We start from the raw sequence: 21,823 nt of genomic DNA on the forward strand, positions 1-21,823 counted from the left end.
TCCTGTGGTCGGCCTTGCAGACAATATGGAGCAGGAAGTGAGATCAGGTCTGTGACACAGTGCAGGCTCTTTCTGCTCTAAGAATGGTACCCAGAGCTGAGCCACTGCTCATGTCCCCTTCTCCTGCAACCCAACCCATGGTGATGTGTATGGTCACTCGGGAAGTGGTCAGGAGACCCAAGAGGGTGTATCTCTTTCAGCATCCCTCAAAGTTTGAACAAACCCCCCAGAATTAAAGAAGCACCAGGAGCTGCTTTTCTGGCCATCCACAGTTGGTTGCAGCTTTGCCCTGGAGATAACATCTAGTCCTTGGCAGCCCAGAGTGCTCTGGGGTTGGCTGAGCCCAGTGACACTCAACCAGTGAGTCACATCTTCTCTTGTCCTGCTCAGCTTAAAGCAGCGAAGACAACAGAAGGTCCCAGGTGTCTACAGAGGCACAACCCCCCAGAAATATAGATCCCAAACCTTCAAGGGAGTTTAAGGAAAGTGCCGAGTACCTTCCCCGCAGTGTAGTCCAGGGGTTTGTACTCTAGCATATATTCATCCAGGAAGACTTTGAAGGTATTGACCCAGACTTTAACTGGAGACTCACTCCAGTCCCTCTGCTCAAGCCTCATGGTCTTCTCCAGAATCTGCTCGAATAAGGCGTAGAGGTCCTTGTAGCGGATGCTCTTCCCATCGTCCATCTTTTAAGGGAACAGAAGCAAAAAGAAAAGTGATTTTTATACAGCCTAGATTTTTCTAGAGACTTTTTCTTCTCCAGGCAATTATTTCAGCCTCACTAGCTTCCGGCTGCTTGGGGAAACTTCAAATATGATACAGAGAAGGAAAAAAAGGATCAGACATCTCCACTACCAGCAAAGATAACACAAAGGTTTCCAGGCACTTTGGGTGACAAATTGGAGTTTATTGACTTTCTGTCATCCCCCCTTTGGCTGGGAGCAAAGCTGCAATGAAGATCAGGAATCTACACCCAATGTATCCTGAGAGATGGCTCATGAGGAAGTGTTAGTCCAAATTTAGATCACAGGACTGAATACAAAGGAAGCACATCCATCCTTTGGGATGAGCAAACCAGAAATGGAGGGCTTGGCAACACCTGTACAACCAGGAGGATCCAGAATATCCCCTTTCTCCTGGAGGTTGAAGTCCTTCCCATCATCTGGTCACTTACTGCCAATGCCGAGGAGTAAAAACTGAAGATGTTTTGTCGGAATTCCTTCAGTGCTTTCTTGAACACGACATCCACCAGCGTGTCCTTCTTGCTATCCTCGTTGTCCAGTTCATTCATCTGGGAAAACAAGAGGGTTTTTACACCCATGACTTTTTTGCTGCAGCAGAGCTGGTGTGAGATGAAGCAGCACTAAGAAGCAGCTGCTCCACCATGATCACCAGGTGGTTTCTCCTGCGTGAAAACCAGAAACTTCTCTAGACCTGCCCTGGCACCTTTAGGTGAATTATCAGCATTACTACAGCTACCCACAGGATCCTTTTTACTTTATTGCCTCGTCTGCTCCTGGATCTCCGTGCCGATTTATGGAGCAGTGAGGGCAGGAGTTACCTTTTTCAGGAGAAACTCATCCATGCTCTTCAGGTCGCTGGCGCTGGTTATGATCTGCACGGAGTCGTTCTGCCACTGCACGGGCTCCAGAGCCACGTTGCTGATCTTGACGCTGCGCTTGCGCTTCACTTTGGGAGAGGGTTCCTTGTTCTCCTTGAATTCCCGCCGGTAGATGCCCGACAGCTCAGGGCTCCGTGGGGGCGTCAGGTGATGAGGACCCAACTCTGCTGGTGATAAATGAAAAGAAGGGAAAAGGTTGAGGAGCAGATGAAACATTATTGTGACACTAAAACAGGGCATTGGAAGAAACCTGTGGAAGAGAAAAGCACAGTGTATAACTCACAGGAAGATTAAATGTCATTTCTGCTTTGGTTATTTCCTCCCTCAAGAGAGGAAACATCTGTCCATTTCAGATGGTGACTGGAAGGATTAGCAACAGGAAATTCCTTGAGATCCATTATGGATCCCACCCTCTAACCTACTTGCCATCACTCTGGCTTGACACCATCCATGAATTAAGAGACACGAACCAGCATGGACATATCCCAGTTTCCCAAGCCAGTTTCTCTCTATAACAACTGGTCCCGTGTCCCCCCACCACGTACCTTCACCAAGCTGCAATCCAGGAATGGTCTCCCTGCCAGGGGCTTCCTGCTCCGCGTACAGCTCCAGCAGCTCAGACTGGGTAGCGAGCTTCTCCCGGGGAGTCTTCTTCTCCCCCTGCTTTCCCTTCACCCAAAACCTCATCTTGGCTCGTTGAGGCCTGGAAATAAGTCATGGGAAGAGGAACTGTCTTAATTAGGAAAGGGCTTTCTATCCAAAACTATCTCAATCTTCTGCACATTCCTGAGGAGATAAATCCATGCAATTTCTACCAGGGAAATGTGGCTACTTGTCCTCAGCATAGGCGAGAAACTTCAGTTGCACGCATGGGATTGGGTGGTTTGGGACAGCACGTGTGGCCCATGTCACCAACACTTAACTGTGGTCTGAGCCACACACACACACTGACTGGGCCTGCCCATGGTCATGTAGAAAAGGTGGGATGGGAAACTCATGCTGCAGGAGGAGCTCCAAAGGAGCCTGGGTGGCTCAACAAGGCGTTGGAGAGTAAGAGGGACACGGGAAGGACTTGTCTGCCATCTCCAGCCATGATTCCTACCTTCCATCTGGAGTCAGACTCTTCTGTGTGGCTGCCAGCTTCCCAATCTCCCCTTGGGACATGGTTTTGTGCAGTTTGGCCTGGCCTTCCCCAGAGGTGAATCGCTGCACAGTCTGTAACGATTCCAAGCACGAAGCATTTTAAAATAAGACAGCTCTTGGGATATCAGATGATTTTTTTTTCCCTATCAAAAATCAGCTATTTCATCTCCTACATCTTTATTTCTATTTGCCTACAGGTGAAAACCTACAGTCCTGGTGAGCCCCTAGAGAAATATTTTAATGACTCCTAATAAATAGAGGCATTTCCCTTGCTCCAACTCTCCAACCAGGTCCAACCTTCTTTGCCTTTGAGCAGTCGGTGATGAAAATCAGTTTGCACCAAGCCACATGTCCTTATTGCTCAGCCTGCACAGCTCTTCCACCCTCTTCATCCAGACATTCCAGCTCTCCACCCAGAGCGTCCTGTTAGCCACAATGATGGGATTCCGCAAAGGAACCTTCAACCACCTGGATCTGTCCCAGCAGAAGCTCCTCCTCCAACTCTTGCTGAGCACTTTACACAAAAAACCCCCAACGTCTTTGGGCCAAGGACACACCAAAAGGAACTCTTCAACAAAGAAATTTTGCAGCTTTAACAGAAAATATCTCCACCTTTGCCACCATTTAAAATGCCCTCAGATAATTTTAAGGGTGGGATGAATTCGCAGTAACTCAGCCTAACAGGATCCCATGAAGTAGCCCAGAAATAGACTTGCCAGATTTCAAAAATATCTGAATTTTTGTTCTATTTTCCGATTGCATCCCTGATTTGGGAACTGGACTCCTGGAGGAGAAACATTCAGCATAAGAAAAGTGGAGAATCAGATTGTATGAAAGGATTTGGGAAATGATGGTCAAATACCTCCTGTAGCTTTCCTATCACCTCAATGTCTCAACTGAATGCTTTATGTTTTAAAGCAATTATTTTACTTCTGTTAAAAATATTTCAACAAAATTCTATAAAAAGTTGGCTGCAGGGGGGTCACATTTGCCATATTGAGTCATTTTCCATGTTTTATTCCCTCCCTGCCCAGACTAACATCTCTTCCAGCCAGGAGATGGCAGCATGCAAGGCAAAATTACCACTGGGAAAGCCAGGAACTGCCTAAACCATCAAAGAGATATTGTTCCTGTCATTCTTACATTTAGGTAATGATCACACAGGAATTGTGCATGGATATTGGGATAAAATTCAAAAAATCAAAACCTATAAAAGTGATCTCCATCCAGCCCAAACCTACTACTTGTTTTAAAAATTATCTGTTAAATATTTGCCCCCACAATATGGTTTTGTTCTTGAGTAATTTCAACCTTTTGAGTTTCCAGCTTTAGTAAATAACAACTAAAAGGCATTTTTGGCACAAGATCCTTCTGTTTGAGGTTATCTGCCAGGAAACTCTGAATGGAAAGGATGGGAAACCTTCTCAGATGTCAAGATGAGCATCTGCACCAGAAAATCCCCTGCTAGGGAACACCACAAAGCATCACGAGGGCAAATGGCAGTAACTGGGGGTCTGAAGTTGTCTCCTGGTTGAGGAAGGGACCGAGTATTTTTCCTCTGACAGAGTAACCTGCGTTTCACCCACCCATAAGGTAACTATGGCCAAGGGGCTTATCCCAGCAGGCAGCAGTGCTGTGTGCTGCACGGAAAAACTTCCTGAAGCTCCCTCAGAATGGCTTGGGACAGGAGATCTTCTTTCATCGCTGGCTCTTCAGCAGTACTTGGGATCAGCTGGGGGCAGTTACTTGGACTCTTGTTTGTCAATTCATGGTTTAGTGTGGAGGGTGGAGCAAAAAGACTGGTTCATTATCCAGGTCCCACTCTCTAAGGATGTTTCCAGAGGGTATTTCTGCTGTGATTCCTCTAGCCAAGGCCTTCCATTTATGCAGCTGCTACAGGAAAGCTCTCCAGGCTTAGGTGCCAAACAAAAGTGGTGTCAACATGTGCTGGCAGAACAGCCAGGAGCTGTTCCTCCCACTTGTGTCTCACTGCAAGGCAGGTTAATCCTCGGCTATTCACCAGCCAAAAATATTGAATCTTGGTCTTGTCAGGAAGCCCTTAATCCTTAAAGAACCTTGGAGTCAACTGTAGCTGCAGCAGCCACCTCATGTAGTGCTGCCCCATGGGTTTCAGCTCCAGCTGCAGATGCTCTGGGTGTTTGATGCTCTGGGATACCCTGAACGTGGGTCAGGAGCATTGGATTTCAGTGGGCCTTCTATTCATCAGCTGGGGTACACAATCAGTGACTTGATGGCCAAGGAAAAAAATGGGCAAAACAGGCGGAGCAGCTGGTGACCCATCATGTGCTCGGCGCCACGGGGCTGCACGCGATCTCTCGTTCATCCAGCCAGGATGAGCAGGACATGGCAAGAGGCTGTTTTGGAAGTCATAGCTGGAGGCAGGAGCTGTCTGAAGGAGCTATTCACTGGCACGGGGACCAGCCTGCACATGGTGGCTGCCAGGCTCGCCTTCATGTGACTATCACAAGACACAAGCAATGTGTCTGCACAGACAGCCACCTCTGTACCTTTGTGTTTGTACCCAAAACACCCCAAGAGGCACCATCCAGCTTTATCACAGGCTGCTCTGCCATCTGCAACACCCAACTGGGCTCTGCTAATAAATACGAATAAACAGTCCCTAAATTTTGCTACTTGTGATGATCCTGACCCAAAAAAGCCCCAAGCCAAAGGGCTGGTCCCAAACCTGCAATACGAAATACAGATGGAAACACTGGACACATTGTCAGGACACACAGATGGAGGGTAGAGCAGAGCACACGACGTCAGGGGTAGTGTTGGCCTAGAAAGCAGAACTTACCACACCAGGGAAAGTCCTGACCACCAGTTAGAACCAGTGCTGGAGAGCAGAGGAGAGGAGGGACACAGCAGAGACAGGAGAGAGGTGGCACCTACTGCTACTCGCATGCAGTGAGAGCTGTTAAACCAGGTGAGCAGAGTCCCAAGGAGCACTTCCAAGGAGTACAGTGACCCAAGATGCTCCCAAAGATGGAGCTTGTCAAGCACCAGCACAGCACTTTTCACACCCCAGAGGGAATGACTCCCACAGCTACAATGCCCTCTGTACATGGGCAGCCTCCAGGAGCACAGCAGGGCACTCCAGGTATGGCATGAGGGGCCATGGATTGGTGGTGAACAAGGCGGTGCTGGGTTTGTGGTTGGACTCAACAATCTTAGAGATGTTTTCCAACCTAAATGTTCCTATGATTCTATGTAAAAAAAAAGTACATTTTACTGCATAAAATTCTCCCTTTCCCAATCCACAAGCAGGGACTTGCATAGAGGTGCAGCCAGGTTATCTCAGCCCACAGAGATGTGTCTTTCAATCAGGTTTTCAGTATTCCTGCCTCAACCCCCAAGCAAATTTATCAAGAGCAGGGTTAAAAAAATTATGGAATTTGTAAATCTCTGCCCTCTTCCAGTGAGGAAATTATCCTGGGAAAAATTATCCTTTCTAATAAGAGCTGCTAAAAGAAAAGTAATGAGAAGCCCTCCTTGGCCACCTGCTTTTCTTAGAAAAGCAGCTTTTAGGATTGCACGGGAAGTTTGCCGGACACACATCAATGCCGTGGCACAAAATAAACCTCTGGCTTTGGGTTTCATGCTTTGGTTTTACACTGAGCTTCACATCCTGTACTGCAGTTGGAGGAGAGGAACACAGCAGTCCTACCCAGCACTCCACCCAAACTCTCACAGCAGGACAGGATTCCTGGTGTTTATCCACACTCCTATGGGGACATCTCCACTACCTCAGGAAAAAAATTATGAGCGGGTTGGAATCTGTCGGCCTCCTCCACTTCTGAAACCTCTCGGTTTGTGATTTTCCAAAAGCAGCTTATGTGGGTGGGAGATTAAGCCTGAGATGGAAAAGCTCCACTGTGCTGGCTCATGTCAGACCTGCTAAGGGATACTTGCCAGTGTGCTTGGAAAAAAACCTTTGGTTTTTTTTTACTTTGGTTGGTCATCTTTGTTTCAAACCCAGTATTTCACTCTCACTAAGTTTTCATTGCCTAATTTCCACGGTTTTGCTTTTTCTGAGCTGCTGTCTGCCAGCATCACTCTGATAATTGAGGACCAAGTAATCGTTGGATATTGTGGCTGAGCATAAAAATAAAAAGTAAAAGAAGCCGCAGGATTTACATAATTTTGTTGTCTGTTGCTTTTTGAACAATATTTACTTTCCTTTTTTACAGATGTATATAGGCCATTTTAGATCAAAAGGTTCCAAGGGGAGGATGAGGTTAAAGCCCCCGAAACAGGTAATTGTGCAATTCCAGTTGTAACGCTCCAGGAAAACTATGGGAAGCGTGGTGGATATCTAATCAACCCAGGAGCAAGAAAGAGTTTGGATGGAGCTCTGAGCACCCTGGTCTAGTGGAAGGTGTCCCTGCCCATGGCAGGGGGTTGGAATAGAGATTTAGTCTCTCCCAATCAAAACCATTCCGTGATTCTGTGATTCCATGATTTTGCCTCTGTTTCTGCTGTGTTTGCCAAATTTACCCATCTACAGCATCCTTGGGAGTGGGAAAAGAAGCAGTGGAGGGATCAGTGCAGCTAAGGTTAGCGAAGAAAGGCTCCCGCAGCTCCGCTTTCATTTCCCCGCCACATTGGACACAATTACCATTTCGGAGTCACTGTAACACGCCTGCCCCAGGCGGGCTGCAGGCACCGCCTCGGCGTGAGGAGGGTGCTCAGAGGAGAGAAGGAACTCAAAACTGCCATCGTAATCCTCTTCCTCCGTATCCCCCTCCCCATCAGCAAAAGTACCTCTAGTCAAGAAATCGGAGCGCGTCCGCGCCATGCGGGCTTTCTTTTTATGGCTCGGTCTGGGCACCTGCTTGACACCAAAGGATAAAACAAAACAAAACAAAACGAAAAGAAGGGTTTTAAAGTAAAAAGGAGACTCTACCCATGTAGCCTTAAGACATCTCTGAGTGCCACTGCACCCCGTGGAGGGGATGCACTATTATGTCTAGTGAAAACAGCAAAGGACCAGGAAGAACAAAAACTAAGACAGGACGGTGAAAATGGACAATCATGGGTGTCACTGAAATGGAGACGTTAAACCAAACCAAGACAAGACGGCGTGGGACAGTGTTTGCCATCAGGATCACGGGATCCTTTTATCCAGAGCTGCTACAAATTATTCCTACAGGGCCTTTTATTTTAAGAGAAGGTGTGGAGGTTACTGTGCTGTCATATCCCCCTTCCCATGTCTGGCAGCCCTTGTGCTTCAGAGTTCATTTCTTTGAAGCTTTTAAGGAAAACTGGCCAACTAAGTTATTTTTTGCCCTTTACAATGGAAAGAGAAAATAAACAAGTCACGACTCACCTCGCCTCTGCCAGACCCTGGCATCTTAAATGGCTTCCGTGCTATTTCACCCTTGGAAAGGCACTGATGATTTGCCTCTCTGCTGAAACACAACAGAACAGAGATCTTTCATCCTCTCCCAAAAGCCTTCCCACCGCGCTAGCCCAGACCCTGCGAGTCCAAGCGGTCAAGACTAAATTGTCAGTCTGAGGTCATGGGGTTTAGAAATTGCTTGGAATTCTTCAGGACTGGACTTAATACCACAAGACAAGAAGGGAAAACATTCTGGCTATCAACTTTATACAGCAAGGTGGTTATAGATTGTATCTTTGTACTTTGGGATTCTCAAATGTGACTATTCTGTTGCAGAGCAAAAACTAAAATACAGCAATTCTTAATGTCTTTTTCTTCCTGTTACTTGTTCATGTTGCACATGAACCGGGAAAAGAAATTTTCAACAGGAATCTTCTCCTGTCACAATGGCACAGAAACCAGAAGGCTACCACACTTGGAGGTATCTTGAGTTACCAACAGTCATTCCCTGCCTTGGAAAGGGTACAGCAGGATTTAGGAGGAGGGTGACTTATATCCTTTTTGAGCTACGTGGCCAAAACCACCCCAAAATTAGGCAAGGCACCTTAAGCAACACAACAGAGTGGGAGCAAACGTGGTTCCAGGATCTTGCTGCCATCTCTAGACCCTGGAGCAGCCCAAGGTTAAGCAAAGTGATGGAGCTGAGCAACTGCTAAGTCTATTACAAGTGTAATTAATTACATATGTGAATGATATGGTCTCCAAAGAGCATTCATTCCCAAACTCTCTCTGGAGAGCTGGTGTTTTTTCATCTGCAATGGTCAGTGTCCACATGGCTTTGCTGGACTAATTATATGGTAAACAAGGAAAATCCTGGAACTTTCTGCCTCATCAAGTCATTTCTATTCCAACTACCTAAAAATCCTAGTAACTTATTCATCATGTTTCACCTTGAGAAATAAACTCCTATCCCCATTCATGTAGGGTCAATAATAACAGTATTGAGCCTTTTTACTGACTCCTTTCACCTGCTCATGTCCATGATTAATATATATATAATGTTGTAAGAGACTGAGAAATCATATTCCAGGTCTTTTTCCTTTCCCTCTGACCTCCTCATTGCTAGAAGAGCAATTTGTTTAACTATAAGGTTTGTGCAGACTCCAGAAACAATGTTCTGGACCCTTTGTACAAAAAGGATCCTGGCAGAAAAAGAGCCCGTGGAGAAAGCCTATGGAGACAGCCTGCAGAGAAAGCCTATGGAGAAAGAATAGGAGAAAGCCCACCATCTCTTTACTCACTGGAGGCCAAAGGGATTGTCCTTTGGTGTGAAGAACATGGAGCTTGCCCTCGTCTCCTCAGTGGCCTGGCTGGGCATCCGAGGTTGCCGGAGGCGCTCTGTCCTTGAGAAATGGCTGCCTGGGTGGTCCTTGGGGTCCAGAGCTGGTTTGGAATGGCAGCGGGGTTCCAGACCTTCTCTTCGCTCCACGAACATGCTGACAGGTCGGTCTTTGGGGGCACTGTGGGCCGGAGAGCTTCCTCTGGTCCCAACAGTGAGACCCTTGATGTCCACTGCTGAGGTTGGAGCCATGCCTGGGGTGGGGCTATGCTCCCCTCTGCCCTGGGGGTGCAGGATGAGGACTGACTGAGGCCGGCTGTCTGGTTTTTTGGCTGGTTTGAGGGAAGGGTCCTTCACTCTGCTCTGCTCCGTCCTCTGCAAAGCCTCTACCCTCCCTTGCTGCTCAAAGGCTTTGCGTTGTCTCTCCAGAATTTCCTTCTGCTGACGAATCTGCTCCATCATCTCCCTCTCGTTTTGCAGCTGAAGCTGCTTTTGCCGTTCCTCCTTCTCCACGTTGAGCTTTTCCAGTCTCTTAATGACAGAACCTGGAGAAAGGGCCCGTGCTGCTGTCACTGTCCCACGTTCCTCTCTCTTGGTAGAGGGTTTATCCTTTTCCTCCTCTTCTTCTAAGGCTTTACCCTGGTCTGGCTCAGAGTCCTTCCTGACCTCGGAGAACATAACTGTCCTTTCTTCTCTTTCCACTGCTTTATTCCTCAGGTTATTCTCCACCATCTTCACCTTCACATTGTCTTGTGGTGGAACGTAGAAAGTGGGGAGGTTGCTGGAAAGGAGGGTTTCTCTTGGGTGAGCCTTTATAACGTTCTGGGGGTCACCAACGCCACGCTCCTTCCTGGTGAGGCTATCAGGCAGCATCGTGTCTGCCGGGGTCTGTCTGCAGCCGGGCAAATCGTTGTCCCCATCCTCTGCACAGAAAGGCTTCTCCTGCAGCTGAGCCTGGGGACTGCTGGGCAGGGAGTCCATGGAAAATGACTGTGGATCATGCTCATCTAAGACTAAGGAAATGAGTTTACTACTTGAGGTATCTTCACTGCTTAACAACTCGAAGCTCCCTTGAGAGCTCTCGCTCTCCGGGGTTCCCTGAGGGGAATGCAGTGCCTCGGGCACCAGCTCGGTGGACCAGCGCTGCTCTTCCGAAGGTGACAGCCCACCCGTGGAGCGGACCTTCAGCAGCTCCAGGCTGAATTTTGCCTGTTCCAGTTCCCGCATCCTCCGGCTTTCCCTCTTTGCACGAACCACTTTTTTCTGGTTGAGATCCTCCAGCGACTTGGGCCTCTCTCTCACGATGATCTCCTCCTCGGTGTCCATCCCACTCTGGCTGCTGGCTCTCTCATGCCTTTTGTACAGGGAAGTATCCAGTGGGTCCATGTGATTCACCCGATTATTCTCCATCAGTGATTTATGTTGTTCTACAGCTCTCACTCGCTCTTCAAATGAGCTGTCCTCCCACTTAGATGGGTCAGAGCCCTTAATTTCCAAACCATCTGCTTCCAGTCCATCCTCTTCTCTACCTGCCAGGCCATTCTCCAGCTGCAGCTCTTTTAACTGGTGCTCTTTCAAAGCTCTAAACCTGGAAGAAAGCAGAAAACCAGGATATTCAGTCATGTGTCCACTCAGGACCCTTCAAGGCACTGCACTAGCATCTTACCACCACAACCATCATCACCTCACCACCACCAGCATCCCAAGACCCCTCCTTGCACATCTGGTGCAAGACAAGGCAAGGCATGTTTGGTGTTAAACCTCCTCCTCCCCTGCCATCTCTGCCACCGAAGGGCTGCCCCAACGCACCTGAAAGCTCCCCTTGTGCCGACGGCAGCGGGTCCAGCCTCCATCCCTGGTCTAGCTCCTTCATAAGCTGTCAGAGCCAGAAAAGCTTAACCCATCACACCCCCTTGGCTTCTCCATCTTCGCCATCCTGCCTGGACCGCGTCTGGAAGAACTTAGCAGGGACTTGTGCCCGGCACCAGGAGCTCTCTGCAGTTCCCAAATGTTCCAAGCAACATTAAGGTGCTCCACACCTTGCAGGCAGCACCTCTGGAGAGTAAATTGTGGCCTGCCCCCCGGCCAGTGAGCCGAGGCATGGCTGGAAAGCCTGTGCCCTCCACAGCGGCTGGCTCCGGTATCCCTTGTCCTTGTGAGCCAGCACAGCAACCAGATTGGTGAGGCAATCTGAGTTAAAAATAGGCTACTTAAACTGGTGCTGCTGCCAAGAGGAAAAAAAAACCCTTGTGAGTATTTACGGCCTTGGCTTTGCGCTGCCTACGTGCTCCAACCTGAAATAGGCTCTGCTTATTCCAAGAGCGGGACGTGCAGCTAAATTGTTAGAAAGCGTGGGCAAACGAAGGAGCAGGGCAGGTCAGGAGAGGGTCATGGATACACGAAGGGACACTGCCCTGTGTAAGTCACTGTAGTGCCCTGATTCACACCAACCACCCTGTGAGCATCACCAAAAAACATGTTCCTCTTTACCCGAGGCCAGCAGTGTTACCTTTGCCGTGCCAAGTACCCGCGGCACGCTGCCTGCAGGCACACGGCCCTGCTCCTGCGGGCTGTGTACGCCTGCCGGGTACGGTGTCCCCGCCAGGCTGCCTGGATGCTGGTGGCTGCGGCGTGCCGGCGCCTGGCGTGCTCCCGCCAGCAGCTCTGGATGAGATGGGCTGCAAACTGCATCTGCAGGAACCTCCGCCGCTCCACGAAGCCTCGCCAGTGGGTCTGAAGGATGACAGCGGCTTGGCTGAGAACCAGAGGGTCTGGGGATGGTTTGCCTTTTTTTCGGCTCTGGTAGCTTCGCCAAAATCTCTGCAAACGCAGCAGGGGATTCCTTGTAATGGGTGTTGTGTGAAGATGGGACAGCACCTGCCTCGGTGCAACCTCTCCAGCTTCCCCCCATTCCCAGCTTATTACGGCAGAAGGAGTCAATCCTGATTGCAAGCTCCTTCCTTGGACAGGAGAGCTGATTTTACCCACGGGCTCTGTCTGCAGGATCTGGGGATGGTAATTTGCACTGGGATCCAGCACCAGCACCCACCTGGATGCTGACGGCCGCGTGCCGCAGGCTCAGGAACTGCCTCCTGCAGAGCAGGCTGCGGAACCAGCGCTGCAGCAGCGTGATCCTCCGCAGCACCTCCTGGTGCAGCAGGTCCTGCAGCAGCTGCCGCTCCCGTTCCTTCATGAAAACCTGGCCAAAACAACCCAAAAAACACTAGCATGGAAAGCTGCCCGGACCATGAGTCAAATGATTGAATCCTCCTGGTTTCTGTGTCCTGCATGCTCCCAGGCAAGTTGAGGAGTTGATTTTTGTGAAGGCACCTCTTACAGGTTTCAGCAGTTTCACAACAGCCTGTGACTGTCTAAGCTCTGAATTACAGAGTTTTCCCATCAGGGGAGGCAAAATGAGGACCATCATATCAAGCTAAGTCTACATACACGCAGGACATGATTTTTTTGAGGCTGCCTCATTACAATCAATCAAAAACCAATATTATTCCTTACTCTTTTATGTTAACAATATTAAAAGTTTCATTTAAATCACTGATTTTTGGTAAACAGAAGAAAAATAGCTTCATCAATTAAAACCATGTGTAAATATTAATCTACCAGACAGAAATGCAGGCAAATGTTATATCTGTGTCTTAAAGGCTGAACTGAGAATGAACATTTACCATTGTTCTTCCAACTTGGTAATTGTCTGGATCAAGTTTTATCTTCTGGAAGAAATCATGGATATTGTGCTTCGATGGACTGATCCCTTGTGGCAAAAGGACATGGAAATGGTTCACAAAATCCTGAGAAGGGGAAAAAAAAGAAGCAACACCAAGACTTGGTTAGTTGGGTCCTGCTGCTTCTTTCTCTCATAAATAACAGATTTGCTCCACTGGCCACATGAAACGGGACCTCTGGAGCGAGCAGAAGGACAGATAACATTTTATGCACCAAGGAACACCAAGATTCATCCAACATTTGTGGTTTGATGGGAAAGACATCAAAGCAGGGACCCAGCAAGGTTCAAACATTTTTCAGCGTGGGAGGAGAGGTTCTGCAGGAGCCACAGGGTCAACCCCAGCAAAAAAATGCTCCAAATCCCCAGCAAGGGCCACTACGGAAGGCAGATACCAACATCTGCAAAATATCCCTGAGATGCTCCAGCTGGGAGGATTCAAAAAGTGAAGGAGGTACAAGAGGATAGATCCTCCCAAGCAAGGTTGGGATCCCTGCTCACAGCAAAAAAATGCTGAGCATTTTTCTTTTTCTAAACAGCTGCTGTGCAGAACACGACATCTGCCCCAAAGCAGCCACAAGCAGGAAACCAATCAGCACCAGCAAAGCATGAAAGGACCGACATGTACACAAAACCTGGCAAACATATGGAAAAGAAGAAAACAGGAAAAGCTGGCTAACTCCAGCAGTTCGGAGGATGCATATCACCCTCCTGATGGGACACAGCCAACACAACAGGGCAAACATTGCTCCCAGTAATTCCAGATGCAGAAGAGAACGTGCAGATCAGTTTTTTCCAAAAGGGAGTCCACGTTGCAAAAAAAATACTGGTTTTGTTCAAAAATCACAGTCCAGGGGGCTCGCAGCCCACCCTGAGGTCTAGACGGGCCCATAGGCAGAGAACAGCCTGTTACATCCACTGCCTTCCAAGAGCTAGAAATGAATTACCCTGATAAAAATGAGCCAGCAACACTCAGACCACTCTGCTAATGATGCTAAAGGTGATGGAAGACAAAGCCCATGGTACTCAACCTGGAAGGAGTATTTGCAGCTGTATCCTGACTGGCGGATGCGCACGGTCTCCAGCATCCCCGTGTAGCGCAGCTGCCGGAGCACCAGGCTGTCGCTGAACCGCAGGGGCAGCTGCAGGGGGAAAACCAGACCAAGGATGAGCAAATATTTCCTTTCCCTGAAGCTTTTAAGTGCACGGATGAGCGAAGGGTGCAGCAGATGTAGCACATGTGCATGACACACAGATTGTGAGCGATGCTACAGGAGGGAGGGAATGTGGGTCCCCAGGAACCAAACTAATCCCACTAGGATTGAATCCTGTTTGCTTCTGAGACTTTCAAACAGCTAACTAGAGAAATAAAGCCATAAAAAAAGATTTTTTGCATTTGAATTGAATAAGAACCCCCACGGGCACAGTTAATGGCTGAGATTTCAAGCAACTAAATAATCTCCAATGCAAAAAGCTTCAGCTTTAAATGCCTGGGTGAAACTCTGAAGGATTAATCTACAAAGCATCTCTACATTTTGAAATGGGGGTCCTCGGTCCATAACACAATTATGTAAAGTCAAATTCAAGAAATATGAGTCAGTGTGATCAATGTAGTTTATTCTAAAAATATCTGCTTTTACTTATGGAGACTTTATTTTAAGGAAGCTTCAGGGCTCAGACCCAGCACAAGTGAATTCATGGTTCTACAAATCTCCCTTATGGCTGATGAGAAGCTTCAAAGGAGTCAAATTCATTTTTTAAATCCATTTTTCATATAAATGAAAATGCTATATTTGCATACATGTGTTTCTACAAATATAAGAAGAACCAGTGCAGTTCATCAAGAGTGACACTCGAGTGATAAATCCATGCTTCCCCTTGCCTAAATCTTCTAAATTCAGCTCCACTTGAGGCTTTGTTTCCTATCTAACTCCCTGTAAACATGGAAAAAAGGTTCCCAAGCTGATTTCTAGCAGGATCTTGCTTTCACAGGATGGCATTTACCTTCTCAGCGTTGGATCGGATGCACTTGACAAAATAGGGCTCAGCTTGGCCAAGGGTCTCCATCAGTTTGTTGAGGGATGCCTGCAACAGAGGGGACACGGGGAAGGGAGAGGAGACCACTGTGGATAATGAAAATCCAAATGCTTAAATTATAAACCAACATAATTTGGAATTAATTCTGAGTAAATGAGGCACATGGGAAATTGTTCTCCCAAATGAGTGTTTTAGCACAAGCAACTTGGCTGATTTTGTCTGCCCCTAGTAAAGAAACCAAAGATAAATATAATGCCGGGCTGTATTTTCAGATCTCTGGTTTCCCTGGAGCCCAAATTCCCATCCCACTCCACACCACAAGCCTCTTCCAGCCATGAATGGGAGCTCCAAGACAAGAATTTACACCTGGCACAAAGCAACCAGATGTGTTTTAAATGCAAATCAAATTTTCCTTTAGCAAAAGTGACTCCAGGCAGGATTTACTCCTGATTTTTAATTGTCAAAACTTTATTGTTGGCCTAAAAATGAATTGGTTTTAATGAAAGCTTTGCCAAGGGAAAATCAGGAATTCATAAATATTTTTGAAGCCTGCAACCCTGAACACTTCACAGTTTGTTTCTAGAGAAGAGCTTCAGTGCTGGCATGCTCCTGACTGAAGGATCACTGAGAATCGAGGGGTTTCCTGGTTCCATTTTTCTATTTCCCCTTATTTATTCATCACCATTAAAAGCCTCTCCCATGAAAGGGAATTGACATTGGCATCACTCTACAGCCAGCTGCTCCAGTGGGATGTCATGCTGAGTTATCCCTTCCCTTTGCAAACCTTTGACTTTTTGGGATGAATGACAAGCCCTTGGAACAAAACCAGGCTGAAAACAGAGTGTGCCGAGTCCTTCGGTGCTGCCCAGGCTCCTCAGCCACATTTTTTTGCTGTGTCCTATAAATACTTTGGGCATCTCTAATTGCTGAGCACATACAAACATGGCATTGGTAAAGTGCTGGAGAGTTGATTACTCCTGATTTTAATAGAGTATAAAACTCAGTCATGTAAAGGATATTTTTGTCACCTTTACTATAAGCAGAGTTATAAATTTTGGAATACAGGAGTTAATAAACTGGCGTGGTATTACAAAGAAGCATTTTGCCCACAGATCAGCTCACAGGAAGCCTTTTTTCCCTTCTGATCATTTCAAAGACATCTTTATGGGAAGCCTTTCATCTTTAGAAAAACAAGAAAATCCTGGATGTTCATTCACATCCAGGATTTTGGAAGGAGCAAGGGATGGATCCCACGCACATGTGATGCAGCTGTGTTATGTCCATTAACTTCATGCAAATATCCCTGCTCCTGTCCCAGGGAACAGCAGGAATGCCATGACGTGGCAGACCTCTGCTGGCATGCTCCTGGTTTTCTTAACATCTGAAGCTACTCATTTTTACACAAAACAAGCTTATTGGGAGCTTTCAATCAGCAGCAATGCTGCAGCAACCCACTGTGCCACACAGGCTAGTGGGAGGGAGAGGGGGTACACAAGGGACACGACCCCTATGTTGAAAGGGGAAGTGTGCAAGCAGAGTGCTCCCAGTGCTGGAAATGGTGGGAATGGGATGTGCAGGACCCATAGGAGGGGGCATTTCCATTCCCTCAGGGCCGTCCCGTGTGAGGCAGATGGTCCAGGCACCATCTGCCATCTGGTGGTCGGGAATCCACAAAGGACACGTGAGGTCGCTGGATTAACCCTGTACCCATCTCCTTTGTCCCTCTGCCAGCAAAACTCCCCAGCCACCCACTCCTTCAGCACCTGTACTCAGCCTTTCAGGAACCCTTCCATCCCTGTCTCCAGGGCACCACCTGCATGTGGGTTAAAGGGGAGCTCTACAGTTTCAGGTATGGGTGGTTTAGTTTTCCGTCATGAAAGCCATCCCTGCTCCTGGAGCACACTCTGAGGCAGCTATTTCCCCTCCAGATTACCCTAAGTCTAGGGATAGTGGAAATCCACAGGAGATGGAGCAGCTGCAAGCCTGGTGTTGAGGCATTAGCCACAAAGCAGCGTTTCTCTGGGAAAAAACCACGTTAGGAAACATTTGTGTTTCCTGCCTGTGACCCAATTCCATGCACTGCAATTTTATTAGTTTGCTCTTGATTAAAAAAGCAATGCTGCTGCTTTGTCCCTTTAAAATTATTCTCTTTAACAAGTGCTCACTGAAATTAGGGATCTTTGATTTGAATGTGCTGTGAAAATATACAAAAAAACCCCAATTTTGCCCCCCGGGGCTTTTCAGAGTTTTGTTGGGAGCATAAATAGGTTTTGGGAAGGCCTTTCACTCTAAGACATCCCTGTTTCAACCCCTCCACGAGTATGAATTAAACTCTGCAGGAGTGAATTTTGACCAGAATACCATTAGATTAGACAAGGCTAAATATATAAATTTACAGATGTGCACTCTGCAAATTATATATACACATGTGTGTGCATGTATTTTTAATTATTTAGTCTTACCCACACCTACACATGGAGACTTTCTAAATATAAACCACATCTCCAAAAAAACCCCAAAGCAGTCAAAATTACAAGTCAAAACCAACCCAGACTTGCTCAGAACCCAGATTTTAAGTGAAAAGCTGCTTTCTATTATAACCACCTGCTCGTGCACATGTCTTGTAGCAGTTTCCAAGCTGTGATGCACATTTAGAACAATCACATTCAGGCTGGAAAAGACCTTTAAGATCATTGAGTCCTACTGTGAGCCCAGCACTGCCAAGTCCTTGGAGGATTATTTTCGGGATTGCTGACTGGCACACTGCACTGACAACACAGGATTGATCCCTCCTCTGAATTCACCTGCTCACCAAGAGACAATGCAGGAGGATTCTGACTTTTCTGCCCCTATTAAAATTCCCGTTCTGTCTCAGAACAGATTATGCTGGATGAGAGTATAAAGACTGCAAAAAATGTGATTTGGGGATTTGGTGGTTTCTGGATTTGGGGGAGAAAGCACCACAATATGATGTACCAGAGGACAGGGATGCAGCTCATGCTCATGTCCCACCTTGCTCCACCACGTCATCCCCCACGATACCCATCCCCACTCTCATTTCTCTCTATTTGCACCCTTTAAATACCTGCCATGTCTCCCGGCTCCCTCAAGCCCTCAGAGGGATTCATGGCCTAAATGCTGCAGGGGATGGGGCAGGACTGTGCCTGGAGCAGGGGGTTCCCCTCTCTCCATCAAAGGAAAGGGCTCACCTGGAACTGGGCGCTGATGCTGGGTGGTTTTTTCTTCTTGTGGAGGTGGAGGAGGGATTTGGTGATGCGGTCGTGCAACGTCAGGTTCGTGAGGTGCTTGAGGGACTTCACATCCAGCAAGTGCTGTGAAAAAAGAGAGAATCCATAGAAAATCCAGATGTTACCATCACACCATCGGCTATATCCCTCCTTCACCCTCACAGGGCTTCCTTAGGTGATGTAAACTCAACAGGGAACACTGAGGGATGGCTTCCCTGTGAAGGTGGGGAGGCCCTGGCACAGGTTGCCCAGAGCAGCTGTGCCTGCCCTATCTCTGGAAGTGTCCAAGGCCAGGTTGGATGGGGCTTGCAGCAACCTGGGATAGTGGAAGATGACCCTGCCCACTGCAGGGGGAAGAACTAGAAAAACTTTAAAGTCCTTTCCAACACAAACCATCCTATGATTCTATGATTCTCCTCACTGTTAATGAGCAGTTCACTGATTAACTGCATCAGTGCCTCTCCAGGTGCAAAATGGACACAGAGAGGAGTAAAACCAATGTTTGCTCCTCTCCTGGTGCTCTGTTTCTGACCATGGATGCAGCATCAGCGAGGACCACAAAAAGCACTATTCTTCTAGGGACAAGAAATGTCCTGGCATCTCTTATAATAAATGTAGCCAAGACACAGGGAAAGTAACAAGGTTGTTGTCTATCAGGTACCAGCTCTCCTGCATCACTTACTTGCTCATTTTAGTTTAGAGATTTAGCTATTAAATTTCACCAGTAGGTACATACTCCTCAGAAGGAGGAAAAAGGAGACAGAGCAGGATGTAAGTGCTCGTATCTCTCTCTCCCAGCAGAAATTAGGGCTGAAATCCTTTGGGTTTATATGAATTAAAGAGTCCTGAACAGAGCTGAGTTGACCAAAGTCTTGGTGTAGACACAATGGTCTTCTTCATATCCAGCAGCATCCCATGACTGTGCTACAGCCTTAAACCACAAACCACAAGGAGGAAAAGGCTGCTTCTCACTCACCTTTGGGAGACTGGGTTTGGCTTTGAAGTTCTTATTTCGCCTGGGGAGATAATAAACGGCTCAGGTTAATCCACAGTGCAGTTGTGGGATGGAGGAGCTTATGAAACCAGCCCCTCCACATCCCTCTGAGCAGCTGCTGCCTGTAGCCAGCACTGAAATGGGGCTGCCCCTGCACATTGCAGACTAAGAGGAATGTATCCAATTAATGGGAATGGATACATTGGAAATGATGGCATGCCGGGAATTTGGGAAGAGCAATAAAGCCAGGTCACAAAATGATTGACCAGCCTCCTGTTTTAAAAGCCCCATGCTCATTCCAGCCACCTTAGGATGCTCCCTGAACCTTCGAGGAGGCTGCAGTGTGAATCACCTGCCCAGATAATTATAATGGAAACTTAGATAAGATGCTAGAAGTGTGACTGCATCACATGGCTGCTGTATCTCCAGACTGGTGTGACCAGAAGGTTTGTTCCTTCTCTTTCTTCCCTTTGTCATTCTGAATGAATGAGACAATTGAAATCAGACACGTCAAATGTACTGGGGTTGCTTTGACCCAACTGGGAGACAGCTCCAAGTCTACCTGGCACCCTGGGAGTTTTATATCCTGGCTGATTACATTCCCCTAACTATCCTTGCTGCTCATTGTGCTCCAGGAGTAAAGCCCAGATCCCCTCCTGGGTACTGACATGAGGATGCCATGGGCCCTCTCCAGCAGTTTGCTGTTGGTGGCATTGACGAATATCCCATCTTTGTCCAGGAAGGTGCCAGGACTGGCGAGCCTGTTGTGCCTCATCCCCATCCGGCCATTCCAGCCGACTCCATAGGCATCCCTGGAACACCAGACTCCGTTAGGAAGAGATAAAAAACACAGTTCCATGATAAAAACAGATGATAAAACAACCCATTGGTAGAAAATGAGCTGCTGTTTTTTTCTTTCCATTGTTCCTTCTCTCCCATGGGATGAGCCCCTGGTGCCAGACAGCACATGAAGCCATCGTCTACTAAAGCACCTCTCAAAGATCAAATATGCACAAAAGGAACAAATTAACAGCAGGACAAAAACAGCTTCCAGCTCTCCCAGACAGAAACCCTGAGTCTGCAGATACCTCTAGATACCTTTAGTGGTCTGAAGGATACAAGGCCATGACATCTGGTGCTGACCCTGTCTCCTCCAATTCACACAACCATTCCATTGGGAAAAGAAAAAGCAAATCTAATTTCTAATAAACTCATTATTTGCCACAAAGATGGATGTCAGCTCCAGCTGGATGGATGGCTTGACCCAGAATCCCTCTCCGGAACCTGATTACAAATCAGTCACTCAATTTGGTCCCCTCTGCCATGGAGCATAACTGCTGTGGTCTCCAGAAATGCTCACCTGGCTTCAGAAGAGCTAAAGGTAAAAAGGAGAGGAACCAAAATCCTCTCTAGAAGGGATGGAAACGGATACATGACCAAAATACACATAGGACAAGCAATTTCCAGAGATGAGGAGGCTTCCAGTGGTGTCTGGGGGACATGAGGCCTCTTATGGGCAGCACCCCACCAAAACACTTTTGGCTTGGTGGGTTTTTGGTGGTTTGTTGGGGTTTTTTAAATCTAAATTTTTTATCAGCCTTGCAGAAATCATCATACAAAGTAAAAGCAATCTAAGGAAGGATGTGGGGGCTGCAATGCACCCCCCCATCCCCCAAGTTATCTCAGACAGGAGGAGAAGGAGCAGGAGGAGACTCCAGGCTGCACCAGGTCATGAGGATGCTGAAGGACACGGCGGTTTAAACGTGGCCCCAGGCGCCGGCCACTTCTGAGCTCTGACAACAAGGCAGTCCTTTGCTTTAAAGTCCTCATTTGGATGAAAGGCAAATCTCAAGTGCCACATGGAAATTAAAAATTAAAGGATGTAAAGCTGTATGTTCAGCCAGCTCAAAGCCTGGAGCCAGATCCTCAGAGCAACGTCACCTCGCTGCCTCATCTAAGCACTTCCCAAATTCCTTCCTGATCCTATTAAAGCAGCATTTTGACATGGACCACTATTATAAGGAGGGATCAATCACAGCAAAGCAAAACCCCTGGTTAAGTGCTCCAGGACCTGCTTTCTTAAGCATTCCATTCACAGATGGTTAGTGAGAAGCTTGAATAGCCAAGTGATCCCTCCTGTTCACCTTTCTTCTCTTTACATCTCAGGTACTATCCACCAAAACCCCCCTGTTTGCAGGTGGTGGGAATAAAAAAAATCACTAGTTGATGGGAAGCACTAAAACTCAACAGCCACTTTTGGCATGTACAACACCACTAATCCTGGCCAACCTCTCTGGAAAATCCTAGAAATTCCCAGGTGGTTTTAAAAAACCAAAG

At 47.5% G+C, this 21,823-nt stretch overlaps 1 protein-coding gene across 9 annotated transcripts in view; it reads right to left on the reverse strand.

Moving 5' to 3' along the window:
• The window catches only part of MYO9A (myosin IXA), a 173,851-nt gene that overhangs the window by 11,858 nt on the left and 140,170 nt on the right, over positions 1-21,823 (reverse strand). For 4 of the 9 annotated variants that reach the window (XM_038147029.1, XM_038147030.1, XM_038147027.1 and 1 more), the window contains 16 exons: positions 20,155-20,298; positions 19,469-19,508; positions 18,454-18,576; positions 15,212-15,292; positions 14,239-14,349; positions 13,152-13,274; positions 12,518-12,667; positions 11,978-12,288; positions 9,431-11,056; positions 8,118-8,199; positions 7,407-7,619; positions 2,724-2,836; positions 2,167-2,324; positions 1,562-1,788; positions 1,175-1,291; positions 498-686 (listed from right to left, as the gene is read on the reverse strand). In XM_038147029.1, the coding sequence (XP_038002957.1) occupies positions 498-686; positions 1,175-1,291; positions 1,562-1,788; positions 2,167-2,324; positions 2,724-2,836; positions 7,407-7,619; positions 8,118-8,199; positions 9,431-11,056; positions 11,978-12,288; positions 12,518-12,667; positions 13,152-13,274; positions 14,239-14,349; positions 15,212-15,292; positions 18,454-18,576; positions 19,469-19,508; positions 20,155-20,298 (3,808 nt within the window). The remainder of the gene's footprint in view (positions 1-497; positions 687-1,174; positions 1,292-1,561; positions 1,789-2,166; positions 2,325-2,723; positions 2,837-7,406; positions 7,620-8,117; positions 8,200-9,430; positions 11,057-11,977; positions 12,289-12,517; positions 12,668-13,151; positions 13,275-14,238; positions 14,350-15,211; positions 15,293-18,453; positions 18,577-19,468; positions 19,509-20,154; positions 20,299-21,823) is intronic. The other 5 variants (XM_038147028.1, XM_038147024.1, XM_038147026.1 and 2 more) reach the window with 4 other exon arrangements.

The sequence above is a fragment of the Motacilla alba genome, chromosome 10 (assembly GCF_015832195.1).
Source record: "Motacilla alba alba isolate MOTALB_02 chromosome 10, Motacilla_alba_V1.0_pri, whole genome shotgun sequence".
In the NCBI taxonomy this organism is placed as follows: Eukaryota; Metazoa; Chordata; class Aves; order Passeriformes; family Motacillidae; genus Motacilla; species Motacilla alba.